Below are 17013 nucleotides of genomic sequence, written 5' to 3' on the forward strand. Positions count from 1 at the left end.
CACTGAACTAGAACAAGAGACTCAGAAACAAAACATGAAGAGGCAATAACCTCTCCTTACTCCTACCTGTCATTACCTTGCACTTTCTGGTGGTAGCTCTGGCACTGGGAGCTGATGTCAAGCTGGCTGTCTGCAGTCACTCCCTCACAGCTTCTTAGTGTCACTTCATACAGCTGGAAAAACTTCAATGACTGATTTTTAGCAAAGAATGAATGATTTTGCATTTGACTGTAAATGGCTATATACATCTGTTAATATAGCCACTTTCCCAGAATGGATTTTGCTATTTATAATTCACTGGATTCCTAATAGGGTCCCACTTTCAAACAGTGGGGAATACATATGCACAGGTGAAGAGACTTGTGCAGGTGACAGTGAAGTATTCCTTGGGCTTGGCTTAACACAAAGGAACCTTGGCTCTCATTTCCACATTCAGGTTCCTGAACACAACTCCGCAATCAAATGAGTGTGTAATGATCACTTCAACCCCTTCACCTGCTGAAGTGCAGATGAAGAAGAGGAAACAGCACTAAGACGCAGCATCAGCAAATTGAACTAGTACCTACCAGTGCCATGATGTTCATTTTACTGGTACAATAAGGAACTGATACCTTTGTGTTTGCCTTCGGGTTCTGCTGAGTGGGCAGAAACTGGGCATTACCTTTCCACCACTGAACTGACACATGTGAACTCACTCATGGATTCAGTGTTTGCCCTTGAACTGGTGTGCGTTGCATTTGGCACTCTGCTTTTAGATCAATATATAACCCAGGCGTAATCTTATCTGGCAGGAACAGGGGTATTGGGGGGAGGGGGAGGAACACAACCTCTAGAGGTGAGGAGAGCAGCCCTTCTAAATGTTAATGGGTTAAGAATAGAAAGGTTAAATGCCTGCCTTATCAGAAGGCCCCATGTGCAAACAGGCACCAAGCTGCTGCAATCAGAACACAAGCTGGATATAAATGTCAGGAGTTACTGTGGCTGTAAACACCAAAAGCAGAATGGCGGAACTGGGAAACCTCCCAAGACACTTCTGGTTAACATAGGTCACTGGGAAAGTCCAACACCAAGCCTGGCTAGAGATTACTCGAGTATTAAAGCTGCCAGAGATCCCTGGTGAGCTGTGTGGAGGGCCCAGCAAGGGAAGGGCACTGCCAGTGGCAGCAGGATGAGCAGGTATTGAACACGTTGTGCACCAAACCTCCTGTGCTGGCAGAGCACTGCTCTAGATTGCTCCTGCCAGAGCACATCAGTTCTCTGGGAATGAGGATAGATGAGGGTGGAAACAAAAAGTCCTTCCTTTTCACCTTGCAGATACAGAGGGTAGTAATCATAGCAGAACTGTATGAGGAGTCTTTACAGAGGATCTTCAACTCTGCCCTACGGCACCTTTGAGCACAGTGCACAAAGGATGGGGATGGAATGGGAGACAAGCCAGCACAGGAAAAGATGTATCTCCCTTAAATACAAATACATTTTTAGCCCTGATCTAATTAATCTTCTTATTGGCAACCAGGGCAGGAGGCCAAAAGTTGTATCACATTGGACATTCATCTTTTTGCAGATACAAGCAATCAACTTGAAACAACAACAAAGCATTCCACCACACACTGCTGTGAGGAGTTACTCCCTTGTCAGTTGTGCTGCCTGGGACCCATGTCTACCATTCACCTGTGCTTTTTCAGCCTGGCACCTTTTGCTTGCAGGAAGTTGTCAATAAAATGAATCAACCAATTGATTCCCATTCTCAGATAAGGGAGGCAGTGAGCAGCTGTGTTTGAGAAGGTTGGTGTTCCCTCTCCCCAAGTACAGGGGCTGTCCCAGGAGCTGGCTACCTGAATTTGGTAAACAGATACAGGACAGCTACCTGGAATGGTTCCCTCCTCAGGGCAGAACAAAGAGTACTATTCTTCTCAACCTGTGCCCAGCTGTAAACAACTTACCAAAGGACAGGATTAATTACCAGTTAAAACGGTAAAAAGGAATAATAACTACAAATAAAGTAAGACTAAATATATTTTACCCCACAAAGGGATAAAAAGGTTTTGTGCTTATAGCTCAGGGGTCATATTCTAACCATTAAATAGCTACTTTAACTGATAAAGATAGGGTTACATTTAAAAACAAAAAAGGAATGCACCCGTATGGAACTATTGCTCTCTGAAAGATTATTTTAGTTGAGAGCCTTCATGTTTGTTCCACAAAGTGGCTACTCTGCAGTTAACTGGACTGGCCTCTAGCCCAGCCTAACAACCTGCTTAAATTTGTGGACTGCATCCTCTCTGCAGCAGAGTTCCCAAATGGGCAGGAGTGGCTTATTTCCTACACCAGCATTCCTGAGCATCTGTTTATCCTGCAGCATCTGCTCATTTGCTGACACACAGGCACTGCTCTACTGCATTACCTTCCTCCTTCTCAGCCTAGAAACTCAAGTTCATCCATTCAAAAGAGCACAAATACACAGCAGCAGACATTTCTCATACACATGGCACTACTGAGTGCTAACCCTTGCTGTTTCAACCCAGAAGCTACTGTATTTTCAGTGACAGTTCTGATATGCTATGTTTTGTGATGTTTTCTGGCCTCTTCTGGGGAAGAGAAAGCCTTTAAAAATGACTGAAGATATTTATCCTGTGAGACACATCCCAAAAGCTTCACATGGCTGAGAGCCTCAAGAGATAAAGTATATATTCTGGAGAGCCACTGGAGGAGAAAGAGGGAGTCTTTTCCATTTCTCATTTCTGGAGAGAAGAGTTGAATTAAACTTGGTTCCATTTAGGGAGTAAGGCATACAACTCAAGCCTTCCAGCAAGACAGTGGCATTTTCTGAGTCGCTAGGAATTTGAATGAAATACTTCATTGCTGAGGGAAGCCCTGGAGATCCTCCTGCAGCCCCTTTGGTTTCGTTATGTAGAAGGCAATTTTCAAAACGCTGCCTCAGCTCGGGTGCTCCCTGTGTGGGTGTGTCTGCCTGCTACAAACCCCCCTGCACCTCTCGTCATGACCTGTGCTGTCATTTTCCTGGCTCTCAGTCACAGATGCCAACAGTGCAAGAGCACAAGGGTATCACAGAAATACCAACTTTCTTCATCTCATATTTCAAAAGATGATTATATGAGCACACTTATTGCAGCTGAAACTGTTTAAAGGTTCAAAGGCATGGGACAACTAAAATGTACAGCCTAACATCACATTAAAAGCAAGCTCAGGAGAGACCATATGCAATTTTCTGACCTGTATTATTTCTATGCTGTCATCATTTTGAGGCACTTGATATTCTGCTCTGTAGTTTAAACCCAAGAATGACACGTGAATTTTGACCATAATTAAGCTTCTCAACAGACTTTGCATTTTCATCATTCTATCCATGTAAGCCACCAGGATATTTTTCCTCCCTAAATGTCCAATCTGCAGGGAATGGTTGTGAAACTCCATTATTTCCAGGAATTGCTGGCAATTTACTGCTGTCTGTTCTTCTCACTATTGCCTGTATTCTCCTTGTTCAGCTTTAAAAGCCAAACTTGATTTGCAAAAACGTCTGGGTTTCTCAATGCCAGAACTGAACAAAGACTACAACAGGACAGAATTAGATGGCTTTATTACACTGGAAATCCATTAATTCACATTTAAGTCTGTAAAACAACAAGAATGTAAAACTGGAAATAGATGCTCAGTTTTAAATCAAATTACTCAGAAATTTTGCTAGACCTTACCAATAGCCTTTCACCCTTACCTGCTCCCTGGGATCAAAACAAAGCAGATTTTTATTTTAAGCTGTAAGTACCTGGATTTTTCTTATTCAGAAAAGTCAAAATAATCAGTAAAGAAAAGCAGCCTGAATTCCCCAACGTGTGATGTCTGCCACAATTTGGTATTCAATAGCAGAGGTAAAGAACACAAACATCCATTCTCAGTTGCCCAGGAAAAGAATACACTGCAGGGTACATGGTCAAGAGAGCTGGAAGATGTGAAAAAAGGTTCTGGATTATTTAAATCTTTCATCAGCCATGATGGTCCAAAAGTTATAATGGAAAACTCCCCATCTGCAGGACCACACTGTGATCTTAGCCACACATGGCTGTAGCTTCAGAGAAAGCAAGGGAATGACTCCAAATTTACTTTGGCAGATCCAGATCAGAACCTGACCACATCCAAACAAAAACCAAACAATGCTACAGGCTAGAGGAACAATCATCAGTAGATGGGGTGTAAAAAAACAATGAAGATCTCTGTGATTCTGATGCATTTCAGTGACTGAAAAGATTCCAGCCCTATTGTTCCCCCTCTCCAAAATATACTGGATGTCATTCTGTGCTCCTGAGGCACTCCTGACACACAGCTAACAAACTCACAACTGTCTGAACTTCTTTGGCTAAAGATTCTCTTGCATTCAATTTGGGAGAGCCATAATGTATGGAGCCACGTCTGAGGCCTTCTTTCTGGGAAGAGGAAATCAACCATACACAGTGTCAGCAGAGTTCATTCCTAAATGCAAACCACACTGGGCTGTCAAGCACGATAATAAAAACCTGCTGACCTAGTTTCCTGCAGAACAAAATCCTCTGCCTTCCCTCCTCTCATGCCAAACCTAAATCAGAGCTCTTTCTTTGGAGAAGGAAATTAACCCTTTGCCTAGTAAGGAAACTCTAATAACGATCCTTAACACGTATAGAGCATCTCACATCATGAAAATAGAATGTAGTCATTGGGCCATCCCCACAGCTCTGCAAAAGGCAGGATTATTAGAGGATGAAAGTAAAACACAGAGCAGAGTTCAGCAGAGAACTTAAAATTTCTCTTCCTTCAAAAGGATTTTGAAGATCTGTGCCCTAACCACTTTGCTTGGTCTAAAACCTTCATTCATGATGTGGCAAAAAAAGTCACAGCACAGCTCAGCTTTTTGAAGAACTCCATCAAACCACTCAAGAAAGGACTATTGTTCTTCCCAAATTTTGCAATGTCAACTTGGAAGCCCACTTCTGGTAGATGAGAGCTGACTATATTTGCTCCAAGTGTTTGGCAAAAGCATTCACTTTTAATGGCTTCACTTCCTCAGTGATGCAACGTTTCATTTGAAGGGATGCCTGGGGGAACTTCGGAATGGACACAGAATGCAAAAATAACAGGGCATGTCACAACAAACTCAGCCAAAGAAATACAAGTGGGAATTGCCTTGCTGCAGGATGCTTCAAAAGGCAGGCCTGGATCATGCTGCTGCAGAGCAGCATCCCACTGCACCCAGCTAGAAGCATCTGGGGAGCCTCAGATCCTGGAGAACTGAGAAGACTAGCTCAAAATGATACTGTCAACAGGAGGAGCTTTCAATCATCTCTCCAACAGGGGTTTATTAACAGAAAGAGTGGAGATAACAAACACTGTGCCTAACTGCTACACAGCTTTACCAGCAGCCTTTTACAATGAGGTGGCCAAAGTGCAACATGCAAGTGAAACTGCTGATAGGGCCCAGTGCTGCAGCCAGAGCTTTCACCACTGCCCTAGGGAAGAAGATCCTGCAGTGAATAGTTACATCAGGCATTGCTCCTATGGACTGAGACAGCATTGCTGACATCCAGACAGCACCCCATGATCTGAAACCTCTCCATCACCACACACTCCTCCAGTGGTCTATTTGGTCATAGACAGCACTGCAAAGGTTGTCATAACCATGTCTGTTCTCTGGATATTGCATCTTCACAGGTAAACTCCATATAAGCTCTTGCTCCAGCTCTGAAATGAGGCAGACAAAAGTCTGAGCTCTCACAGACTTACTACTAGCATTGGTCAGGGTTAGAAATGTGATGATGGAAAAAAAAGCATCTTATTCATCATATCTGGTCCCTGAGGGGTTATGAGTTGTATATGCTTATTTTATTGACACAAACAAGTTTTAATTTCTATTGTCTTGCAGAGGAAGAGCAGGCTGAATTCAATTCTGGCTCACACATCATCTGCAATTCTAGCCAAATCCCAGCCACACAACTTTTATTACTAGGAGGATGTCAGAAGCAAAAGACACAGCTGGATATTCATGTCCCAGACTGAGTTTTGCTGTGCTGGCAGTGGGACAAACCAGCTTTTGATTTGTATGTAAACAGAGCCAATCTGAACTGGAAGGTCATAAAGAGAAAACACATTTTACACAATATCCATTTTACAGTTGCTTTTCCAACTTTCCCCATACCAACATTTTTTAAAACAAGACTTTGTCTTCTCTTCTTGACTGTTTCAATGACAATTCCTGGTCCCACTGAAGTTTATGGCCAACCCCCACTGATTCTGATGGCAACAGAAGGTGGCAGTGAGGAAAGAAAGATGTTGAAGATTCTGCAGCTCCAGTTCTACCATCTATATGGATTCATTGGGTTGGTGTAGACCCAAAATATACATTGTATAAAACACAGAATTGGTAAGTATACATCCTCACAAAAATTCCACTGAGCCTTTACAGTGTCTGCAATCTAACAGCCTTTAACATTATGCCTTGTAACTCAAAAGAGTCTGTCCTTAATGAGCGTAATAAAAGCCCTGCTCCCAAAGCTCAGATTTTGATTATTCCATAAATTTTCTAGTTACTGTCTAAACTAGCAAAGTTAGGTGAAGGGAATAGGACCCCAATCAACAACTGGTTTGAAGGTCCTGAGGCCCCGGGACACACTGAAACTTCTTGACTCCCAGAGACTGAGGCAACTTGGAGGAAGTTACTGCAATTATCTCCAACTAAAGTATGAATACAGGAACACACTAACTGCAGGAGCTACCTCGTACACCCAGGATCCTGACCTTTAGGAAAATCAGGAATTGATGTAACTGCACTTCTCTAGACTGAATCCCAAAGGGGACTTTGACCAAGAGAGGCTACAAATCCCCTTCCTCTGTTTTCCAGGACAGTAATTACCTGACACAAAGATAACGCAAGTCCATTACAGATGCAACTGGATGAGGTTTCCAAACCATGTCACAGCCTCAGTTCTCACAGCTCTACTTTAACTGGGGCACCCAACATTTTATACTGTAGCTACAATTAAAATAAGATTATGAGAACACACAAAGAAACCACACAGTTCTTGTGAACAAGGCGTTAACGCCCAATCCATTATTGTGAGAAGGCTTTTAAGTGTTCCCAGTAGAAATAGGAATATATTTTCCCTGAGTAAGCTGAGAGGAATGCAGAGATCCAAAAGTTTAAGCTGAATCCATGTTAGAATATTTTTTCTGTTTATTCCTCCTCTTTTGATTACTGCAACTACTTGGTATAACTGTTACTCTTTAAGGAGTAATGGTTGACCATTTTCTCTTCTCTGATAAAGGCCCCCAGTCTGCCTATAATTAACAAGGCCTTTGCAGGTTAAAAGGAGCAACTGGGCTATCAGAGCAGGGAACCTTCCAGGGGCAGAGGGAAACGCCTGTCATTCTCCATTAGCTCCTCGGGGTGTCTGTTGGCACAACACACTCTATTGTTCCACTGTGGAACTGGCAAAAGCAATAAGCTGGTACAGTTTGTCATGTTTAAAAGGGGACTCTTGGGTATAATTGTTGAAATAGCTTTGATCTACTGATATCTTTCTATGTTGGGAGGTTACAAGCATCATGAAGAAAGTCCACCCAAAATATTTTAATATGAAGCTATGAATGTTATAGTGGAACCAGCAAACCCAAGGACACCTCCTTCTGCATGGACACAAGTGATTTAGTTACAGAATTGCTCCAGTCAGCATATCTGTTACCAGGAGATGGCAAAGCTGGGACATGAACCACCCACAAATTCAGGATGGGTCATTGAAGCTTTCTTTGCTCCAAAGAAGATTCCTGTCTTCAAGGTATGTGAGGAACTTCAAAAAGCCATTAATAAAAGAATAGTAAAAGGCACTTCTGGAGGTATGAACTAAGAAAGAAAGAAACCAACAACAAATTACCTCTAGTGGATGTCCCTGTTTGAGGACATTTCTCTCTTTTCAGCCCTAGCCAGTTTTCCCAGACTCCTGTAACACAGCTATTCTGCACAGCCTCACTTCTTTTCTTTCTCTCAGCTTACCAGTGCTGATGCTTTCTAAGTTGAATAAAATTTGCATCAACTTTGGGAGATGGCTGGGATCTGTACTCACATATTTCATGTTTTGAGATCAGTATTTCATGCTTTTTATTCTGCTAAAATAATCTCAAGCATTGAAATGATAAATCTCAATGGTTAGTATTTTAAATTGATTTCCATACAGACAATGTGTCCTGCAGCAGTGCTCCTCCACTTCCCCCTGCATTTATTCAGAGCCCTTGGCTTCTCTGGCCAGACTCCTGCTCTTAATCAAACCCTGCTGTGACTCCAGTGATGGGGTCTGACAGGTCTCTGTTGACATCTGAAGGAGAATCCCTGAGTGTTTTGAAAAGGACCATTGCTCATTGCTCTACAGAGGTAATCTGGGGGACATGCCCCTTTAGCACTGAAAGGATCCTTTTCCCTTTCACCACTGACCCTTCTCCCTTTTTGTACAGCAAGGAAGTTAATTATGCTGGAAAGCTGAGAAAGGACCTGGTTCACAGAAGCCCCAGGGAAGCAAAAGGGCAGATTTCCTTATTGAGGAAAATATCTAATTTAGGACAAAACAGCTAAAACTAACTTACTGCAATACAAGCCTTTGTTTCAGAAAGCAGCTTTCCTGGAGGGCAGAGAGACATCTCAATCCTCAGAAGAATTTCCTCTTAAATTATTGCATAGTGCAACACATAAAAGCAGATGCTGGAAGGCAGACTTTGATATAAGCCTTTTTTATAAAGTGTTCTGATGTCCTAAAATATCGGCATGAGCTGCCATGTGGTAAACATTTTGGAAAAATTCTGTTTATTCAGAAATGTAAATAAAAATAGGTGGCCAAATATTTTATTGTCTTGTCAGAAAGAAAACAATTTACATTTCAAAAATTATGCTAAACAGGAGTGAAAGTTGGCTACAGTGATTACACAAAGATTCTTATCTGACTGATGAAGGCTTCATGCCTTCTTGTCATGGTAAAGTGTGTCAGTATTGAGGATGATTATGAGCATGTCTGACTGACTCAAAATGTGTAGATTGATTTCCCTGTAACACACACTAAAGGTGCAACCCATATATACCCCAGATTTTCTGGTCCCACAGATGCCATTTCATATTTAAAGAAAATTCTGAAAAAAAGAAGAAGACTTTTACAGAGCTGCTAGGATAAGTAAGGTTAAGAGAATCACACCACTCACTACTGAGATATGGAGCTCTTCTGGAATAAAGCATGGCAGCAATTTTAATCAGCACATGGATCAGCTCTTTAGAATTAGCAACTGAACAAAATGTCAAACTGTACTACCACGAGGAACTTAGGAGGAAAAATTGTAATTACCACAATTATTTCATCAGAATTAAAACTATTAAATACTGATCCCAAAACAAACAATTTATGAACAGGGAAAGGAGAAACATCAGGGAGTATATCATCTTTCTGATCAGAAACATATAACATAAATACACTAGAAAAAAAACCAAAACATTCAGCAAGATGACACAGGTCTGAAAGTGAGGGAGTCAGAAACTGGTATGAAACCACTGACAGCTTTGCCACCAGACTTCACTGAGGTCAGGATTTTCTCTCTGCACTGCTGATACCCTCAGCTTTCAGGCAAGCTTCCTTAGCTGCAGTACATATTCTCACTCCACAGCTGATACCGCCAGCTTTCCTGCTCTTAGCACCCCGAATTCAGATCAATAAAACCATCAACAAACCACCTAAGTACAGCAAAACCAGTTTGGATCAATGGGATATACTTCTTACCTGTCCCTATATACTTTTCTAAATACTACCAAAAAGGTTCACTTTTCCATTTATGCATTTCATTCTCTAAATAGTCTGAGTGTCTTTCTGTCTTTCTGATCATCACAATCAAGACACAAACACAATATATTTAAGGATATGTTCTTCCCATGACTTTACAGATTCACTTTTCTGGCATGGGGAGCTCATGGAAGGAAGTTTCTTCAAAGTGAAACATGAGAAAGTCAATAAAGCTTATTTACCTTGTAGGGGAAAAAAAAACCAAGCACAACAGCAAAGAATTATTTTATTTCAAAAATAAAAATAAAAAAATAGGAGTCGCTTTGCAGTCTCATAAAAAACTTGCAGATAGCCTGTGATTCTGCATGAGCAGATGTCCTCTCTCCTGTGCACTGTCTAATCACAGCCCTTCTGGACTTAAGTGAAATAATAATAATAAAAAAAAAAGCTAATGGAGTGCAATTTCCACGGAAACTTGGAAGCAGATACCTCATCATTTGCAGAAAGCCTCAGCATTGTGAATGGGAACTAGTGAAGTTTACACAAATCTCAGCTATTATTTTGTTTGCAGTGCAAACTCAGGCCAAATATTTTCTCTCATCTGAAAGATTAGAACAGTCAGTTTTGCTTTCTGTCAGTACAACTGTGCACAAAAGCTGCAGTAAAATGCCTGGTATTTATCTTTCCATGAATCCAAAACCTATACTAGAAAGAAAGAATAATTTGGGCCTCTTTTTTGTTTGTTCATTTCAGAAAATGAAAAGGGCTTAGAAAACACCCCCTGTTTACATGTAACGCTACAGACCAGTAGCCAGCCAGAGCACTGGTAGATATGCCCAAAGTTAATGGACCTTAATTAACACTTCATATTAGCTCAATTAGATACTAACCTCTTATTTTCCACATACCATAGAGAGATCTCTCCAGCTCAGGAACATGTATTCACAGACTAATTACTTATGGATAACTTTCTCAGCTCTAAGTAAATTCCTGACAAAGTACACTTATGAGTCCAGAACCACAGCAATGACTTGTGACCAGAAAATTGGTTCTGGAGCTGTGATGATTACAAGCCAGCTCAGGGGACACCTCTGCAAAACTGGAGCCAGACCTGTACTATGCACAAGGAGGAAGAGTCCAGTGCTCTAATCTCAAGCAGTCTGGCACAGGCTGCACACCCATCTGCTCACCTACTGTAACTGGGTGCTGCATGGACATGCATGCCCTCTACAGCAAAGACATTTTCTGTGGGAGATTCATGTGGACCTCTGAAATGTGGGTACAGTTTGGGACCACATTTGTGCAGAAGATTTGCCTTTAACTGAGGTAACAAACACAGCAAAAAAACTTAAAACTTCCACTGCAGAATCAGTGCAAAGCTGTTGTCTGACAGAGGCTGAACCAGTCATGCCCAAGGAGCCCTGGCTATATTTGAGAGGCATTGTTTAAGGCAAGGGACTGCTTAGTAAGGATTTGGTCTTTAACATAGATTTCCTCACAGCCTGACTGACTGAAGCTTTCTCTTTACAATTTCATAGGCAATTCAAAATGTCACATTGATTTTACACCTGCCTGGCCAAGTGAGATTACAGAGCAAGTCAATCACCTTGCTTCTTAAATGCATTTCCCCTTTTACATCTTGAAAATTCTACTCACTCACTTGTAGCTCATGCAAAGAGGAAGCAGCATGACTCAGCTCCACACTACAATGGCTGGAGCAGATCCAGACCTAGCAATCCTTTGGGCTTTCCTTACCAAAATACAAGTCTGCAGTTTGGATAATGTAAAGCAGCTCATGTTTGCATAAGAAATGTTAGATGGGCAGCATGCCAGCTGCAGTCCTTAACACTGATGGAAAATCATTTTCTGAAGAGTTAGGAAGGGAACAAAAATTGCTGGAGGGCTTTGATCTTAAACAGTGCCTGCAGAAGACAAAATGCTGAAAAGGAACAGCCTCATGAACCGTATGCTGTAGACATGAATTGACTGACCTTAAGGAATCCAGGAACTTTGAGTAAGTTTCAAGAACCCTGAGTACCAGTGCTTTGCCTATATCACTGGAAAAGAATACTCTAAAAATTAGCTACTCTAAAATGTCACTGTCATCTAGAAATTACTCCTCATTCTCTACCATTTTGCTAACACCTGATCCACAGATGTTTTTCATAAAGAGCAATAGTTATTGCAGAGTAAATGATGCACTGTAAACACACTTAACTTCACCATGGAAACTAGCTCTGAGCAAAACTCAGCAAGAATTTCACTTCAGTTCACTCCCTGAATGCACAACAAAGTTAAACCATTTGATGGTTATCTCACAGCAATCTAACCTTAGAGATAAAGACATCAAATCTAAATCTGCTTATTAGATTGATGTTGTACATTCTAGTCCATGCCAAGAAGCTCTGGGCAATGGGATGGATCTGTCTTTTCAGGCACTGGGGGAAATCAGAGATCAGTCATTACTTACATAAATAGGTGTAATACTAGTAATGAAATAATGAAGAAGCATGACCCAAGCTATTTCTCTGAAATGGCCATTTACTTTCTGCAGAGCAACCCACAGTATAACTTGCAAAAAAGCAGTTCTCTGGGCTGTGTGCAGGGGGGAGGACTGAGTAGTATTGGGGAACATGCACCCCACACTAGCCATGGTCTCACTACATTAAAGGAAGGCCAGCAGGCTCCTGGGCTCTGTCTTCATTTCAAAAGATGGTTCATTGAGAGACTTTATGCTTTTAGCAAAGCTTAGAAGCTTTTTTTCCTTATCCCTCCCCAAAATCTTTGGGCATTGTCATATGATTGTACCATAAAACTTGAAGTTTTCCAAAACCAGCTCATGAGAAGTGAACAGAAACATCTCTTTTCATTCCAAAGGAAAAACAACTCCTATGCTGTTTTCCTAAGTGAGCTGAAAACTTGGAGAGGAACCTAAAGCTAAAAAAAGCAAAGAACTCAGGAAGATTCATATTCTGGACTGCGGTTTCTGCTGCCTTAGCTCAAGGGAAAATATGTTCATGGGAAAAGGACCTGCCTGGAGCCAGATTTTTTCAACTCTGACTTCTCTAGTTGGAGTGCCTTTAAATCATCATGTTGATGTTAAAGTTACTTCTTCATAAACAAAAATATTCTTTTAGGGACTGCATGATAGTTGCCTACAATTGAAACAATCACTTGTGCCACGTTTCCTAGCAATCAGCATGTAGTTCATCTCCTGTCAACCCTGAAGAGACCATGATCGGGCAATTTAAGAGGCCTTTACACAATGTTAGTTCTGAGTTTCACTGATTCTAAGTGCATTTTCCCCAAAAGAGAGTTTCTGAATTCATCCCAGAACAAAGAAGGATCAGCTTTATCACCTACTGTTTGCATCTACACACAACTAAAGAAAACTACATCGCATCTTAGAAAACCAGAAATCTTGCATGGCTTAATTTGAAAGAATTTTACTGTCATGTTGTTATGGACCACCTTTAATACTGCAATTTACTTTTGTCTTTAGCCAGGACTAAAACAGATAACAAATACAATTGAATTCCACACTACCCCTGTAAAGACCTGCCTACAGACAAAGCTGCCACAGGCAATTCAGAGCATTTGTAATTGTCTGTGTAAAACTGCAACACGTTTAACAAAATGTGACCCTGCTGCCCAAACAAGGCGTGATTATGATCTCCATTATCCACTTGAATTGTCTTCTGCTCTGATTAAATTTATGAGAAGAGTTAAAAGTATCTAACATGGTCTTTTTTTGAGGTTCCTCAAGACTTTTTGGGGTGGTCCAGTAAGCTTTCACTGACCTTTCAAGTAAACTTCACCCCCTATTTGAAACCACAATGAAATGATGATATAAATGAAATCTGATTACCTGTGATCAATGACTGTTACATCAGAAGCAGGAATCCCCAGCAGGAAACAACTCTGCTCTAGCTCCTTCTTACGAACCTCTCCTTGATTGTAATAATTTCCTGAAAAGAGCAAACACAGCAACATTATCTAACTTAGTTTAGGTTAGCTTGGAAAAACTTCCTCTTTTCTTTCTGAAAGCACTAAGCCTGAGCATCCACCTGAACTCCAAGGGCACCTTTTGAGGAAGGGGTGCATCACAGAGGAAAAACCTCACAGCTTATCTACCAGAGCAACATCTGGTTTAGCTCGGCCCAAAATGAGGCCAAGTCCTGCCCACCTGGCCTGTATTCCTCACCTTTCTGCACTGTCTCTTGCAGCTCTTCACAAGCTTATTTAGCAACAACACCTGAAATTGCCAAGTCTGGTCAGATCAACTGTCCCAACAGCCCAGTACCCTCATTCTAAGAGTGGCCCAAGTCAAATGCTTCTGCCAAAGACACTGGAAATCTTCCATAAATACGATTCTGGAATAACCTGCTTGGGAAACTGCTTCTAACCACCTGTTTGATTAGCCGATGTCACATTCACACAGGAGAAACTGCCATTGCAGTGAGGTGCCTCTGGCAAATTTCCAAGTGGTCTCTGTGAAAGAGGTTAGTGAGATCTTAGTCCCTTACTCTTTCTTAGCATCAGCCACACAAAGTCCAGGCCAGTGCTGTGATAGCCCTTTCCAGAATGTTGCCCTGTGCAGGGCAGTACTTGCAACCCAATTTTAACTCTGAAGCAATAAAATTAAAACAATACAGCTGAGTATTAATGGATGATTCAAGTCTGTAGTCAGCTGTCTTGAATTACCCTAAGAACTTTTTGATTGTTGTGGGTGAGAGTCATCCAAATCTAGCATTTCTCTCAAGCAGTGTTGCAATCTGGGCCACCACTACCAAGCTTTGTAAGATTTTCAAAGAGGGAAAAAATAACTAGAGGGAAAAAAAAAAAAAAAAAAAGCCTCTACTTGCAGACTGTCAGTGAGAGGTTGTAGGAGACCATGGCAATGATTATCTGTGGGTTTGCTGAGGAACACATCAGTTTGGTAGTTTGTGACTTAGATTACAAGTTCCAGCTCCAGTAAAATTAATTTAAGTGGGTACCAGGTGGATGACATGAGTGCAGTGGGGCTTATTTTAGCCTGATTTTGTGCAAGGCCATTAAAAACACTAGTGTTTTAGGATAACTTCTCTTCCACTGCAAGGAGGTAACAGGGGACTGCAGGTGGTGTTTTATCCCAGTTATACCACTGTTCTTAAAATACCAAAAAAAATGAACTCAGAGGAACAGATCCATGTTCCACAGCTTGAAAAATGTGTCAGGACATCAGGAATATACAAATGCTAACAAGAAAAAATAGGAAGCTATTGAGGGCAAAAGCTCTGAACAGCTGATGCTGCTGCACCCCATGCATGGAGCACTGACAATAGAGAGTCAGTGACTACAGGGAGCAAAGCACATTTAAACAGTCATTATTTCAATGAAAGATTACTCAGTGTGTAAAAGATTGATTTTTTTCCACTGTGTTGTAATTCTGATTCATTTCTATGTCATTTTGATTGACATCTGAAAACTGCAAGTACAAGACTTTCCAAGTAATGACTTTGTCTCAGTGATGCAATTTGCAGCCTTTGATCATCTCCCTTGTCAGCATCAGTCATACAAACAACAAGAGGATGAACCACCTGAACAGCCCTGAAGAACAATGAGAGGCAGAGAAAAATCTACGAGCTCAGTAGCTGGGCTGCTGCTCCGTGGTGAAGAGGGTACAGAGAAGGCAAGATTAAATATACTTAATGGTTCATGTCACTGAATGACAAGCCAAGAACAAATAAAATTAAACAAAATAAACAGAATCACAAAACTTCTTTGGAAAGTTCTCCAATAGCAGGAGTGTATTTGTCCCCCAAACTGAAATGGCAGAGTTGCACTTCAGTAGCTGTGAAAAAGCCAAATGGGGTCCATAGGCCTTTGTCCCTCAGCAAAGACAACTGAAAGCTCTGCACTAAGCCTTGAATGGGAGGGCCAGAGCCATAAGTAAAGCCATGACACCACTGGCCTGCAACAATGGCTTAATCCCCTTCTTCTCACCTAGATGCTCTGTTGTAACAGCAAGCTTTGAAAACAAAGAAGACAGAAGTTGGCAGGGAAGTAGCTGGAGGTTTCAAAAAACCAGAAGGTCTGTTTCCCAAGTGTTAAGTAGTTTTCAGGGTGAGAAGTAAGTTTGTGGCCTAAGATACTCCTCTCAACATTTTATAAAATTATTTAGTTTTCACCACAGGCTCATGAATTCTGGTGTAGCAGCATGGTCAGAAAGATCAGTTAAGATGAGGTTGTTTCTTATGTTTTTTATTCTTAGTAGATCACAAGAACGTAAGACAAAAATGTCATGTGCTGTGAGAAATTCTTGTCCAGGCAAACAAGAATCTTTCCATTTTGTTCAGCCCCAGAAAGGCCTCAGGGGGATCATTGCTTCCAGGTGTTGATCACTGCACTTCAAGATAGATGTGAATCAACTGGAAGAGTCCAAAGAATAGTGATGAGGATGAGCAGATGTTTAGAAAACATGATCTATGACAAAAGACTGCAAGAAATGGGGTTGTTTAGTCTGGAGAAGATAAGACAGAAGAAGCAGATAACAGCCTTAAAATATGTAAGAGGCTGCTACAAAAGGACAGCCTGATTTCCATGTTCTTGGCACATAGGAAAAATAAACAAACAAGCTTAAATTACACCGATAGTTCAGGAAAAAAGGGATGTGAAGAAAAGCTAATGCAGCACTGACACAGACCACACAGGCTGAGGAACCTCCCTGGAGGTTCTGCAGAACAAACTTGACATCTGTTCGCAGCAGGTGAAGAGACACTGATGCTGCCTTCGAGGCAACGTATGGACCAACGACCTCAGGTTCCCTTCAGGCCTCATTTTCCAATACTGGATTGCGACACAACCGTTACTTTTAGACGTGTGTCAGTGAACGTCCCACTATGACATGAAAACCGGATCATCCAATCCAGCGACAGAATTCCACGGAGATGCCAACGGGCACAACTTACTGACACTGTCCCACAGCTCGGAACCCCCCAGCGCTGTGACGGGGCCGTGAGAGGCTGGGATAGCGGTGGATTTTGCTGCTGAAGCCGCAGAAAGTGACGCTCTGCCCCACGCCGCCCCACCCGGGACACGCAGGGCGCTGGGCCGGGCGCCGTGACCCCACCAGGGCCGGACACACCGGGCCCCGCCGCCCCGGCCCCGCAGGCCCTGAGGGGCAGCACAGCCGTGACGTCACGGGCGGCACCACGGCGACGTCCCGGCCGCGGGGGGGCCC

At 42.0% G+C, this 17013-nt stretch overlaps 1 protein-coding gene across 1 annotated transcript in view; it reads right to left on the reverse strand.

The window, feature by feature from the left end:
* The window catches only part of PIGL (phosphatidylinositol glycan anchor biosynthesis, class L), a 55838-nt gene that overhangs the window by 37319 nt on the left and 1506 nt on the right, over positions 1-17013 (reverse strand). Inside the window, exon 3 of the mRNA XM_009993201.1 lies at positions 13660-13759. Coding sequence (XP_009991503.1) covers positions 13660-13759 — 100 coding nt within the window. The remainder of the gene's footprint in view (positions 1-13659; positions 13760-17013) is intronic.

This window comes from Chaetura pelagica, unplaced genomic scaffold (genome assembly GCF_000747805.2).
Source record: "Chaetura pelagica isolate M959 unplaced genomic scaffold, ChaPel_1.0 scaffold72, whole genome shotgun sequence".
Classification (NCBI taxonomy): Eukaryota; Metazoa; Chordata; class Aves; order Apodiformes; family Apodidae; genus Chaetura; species Chaetura pelagica.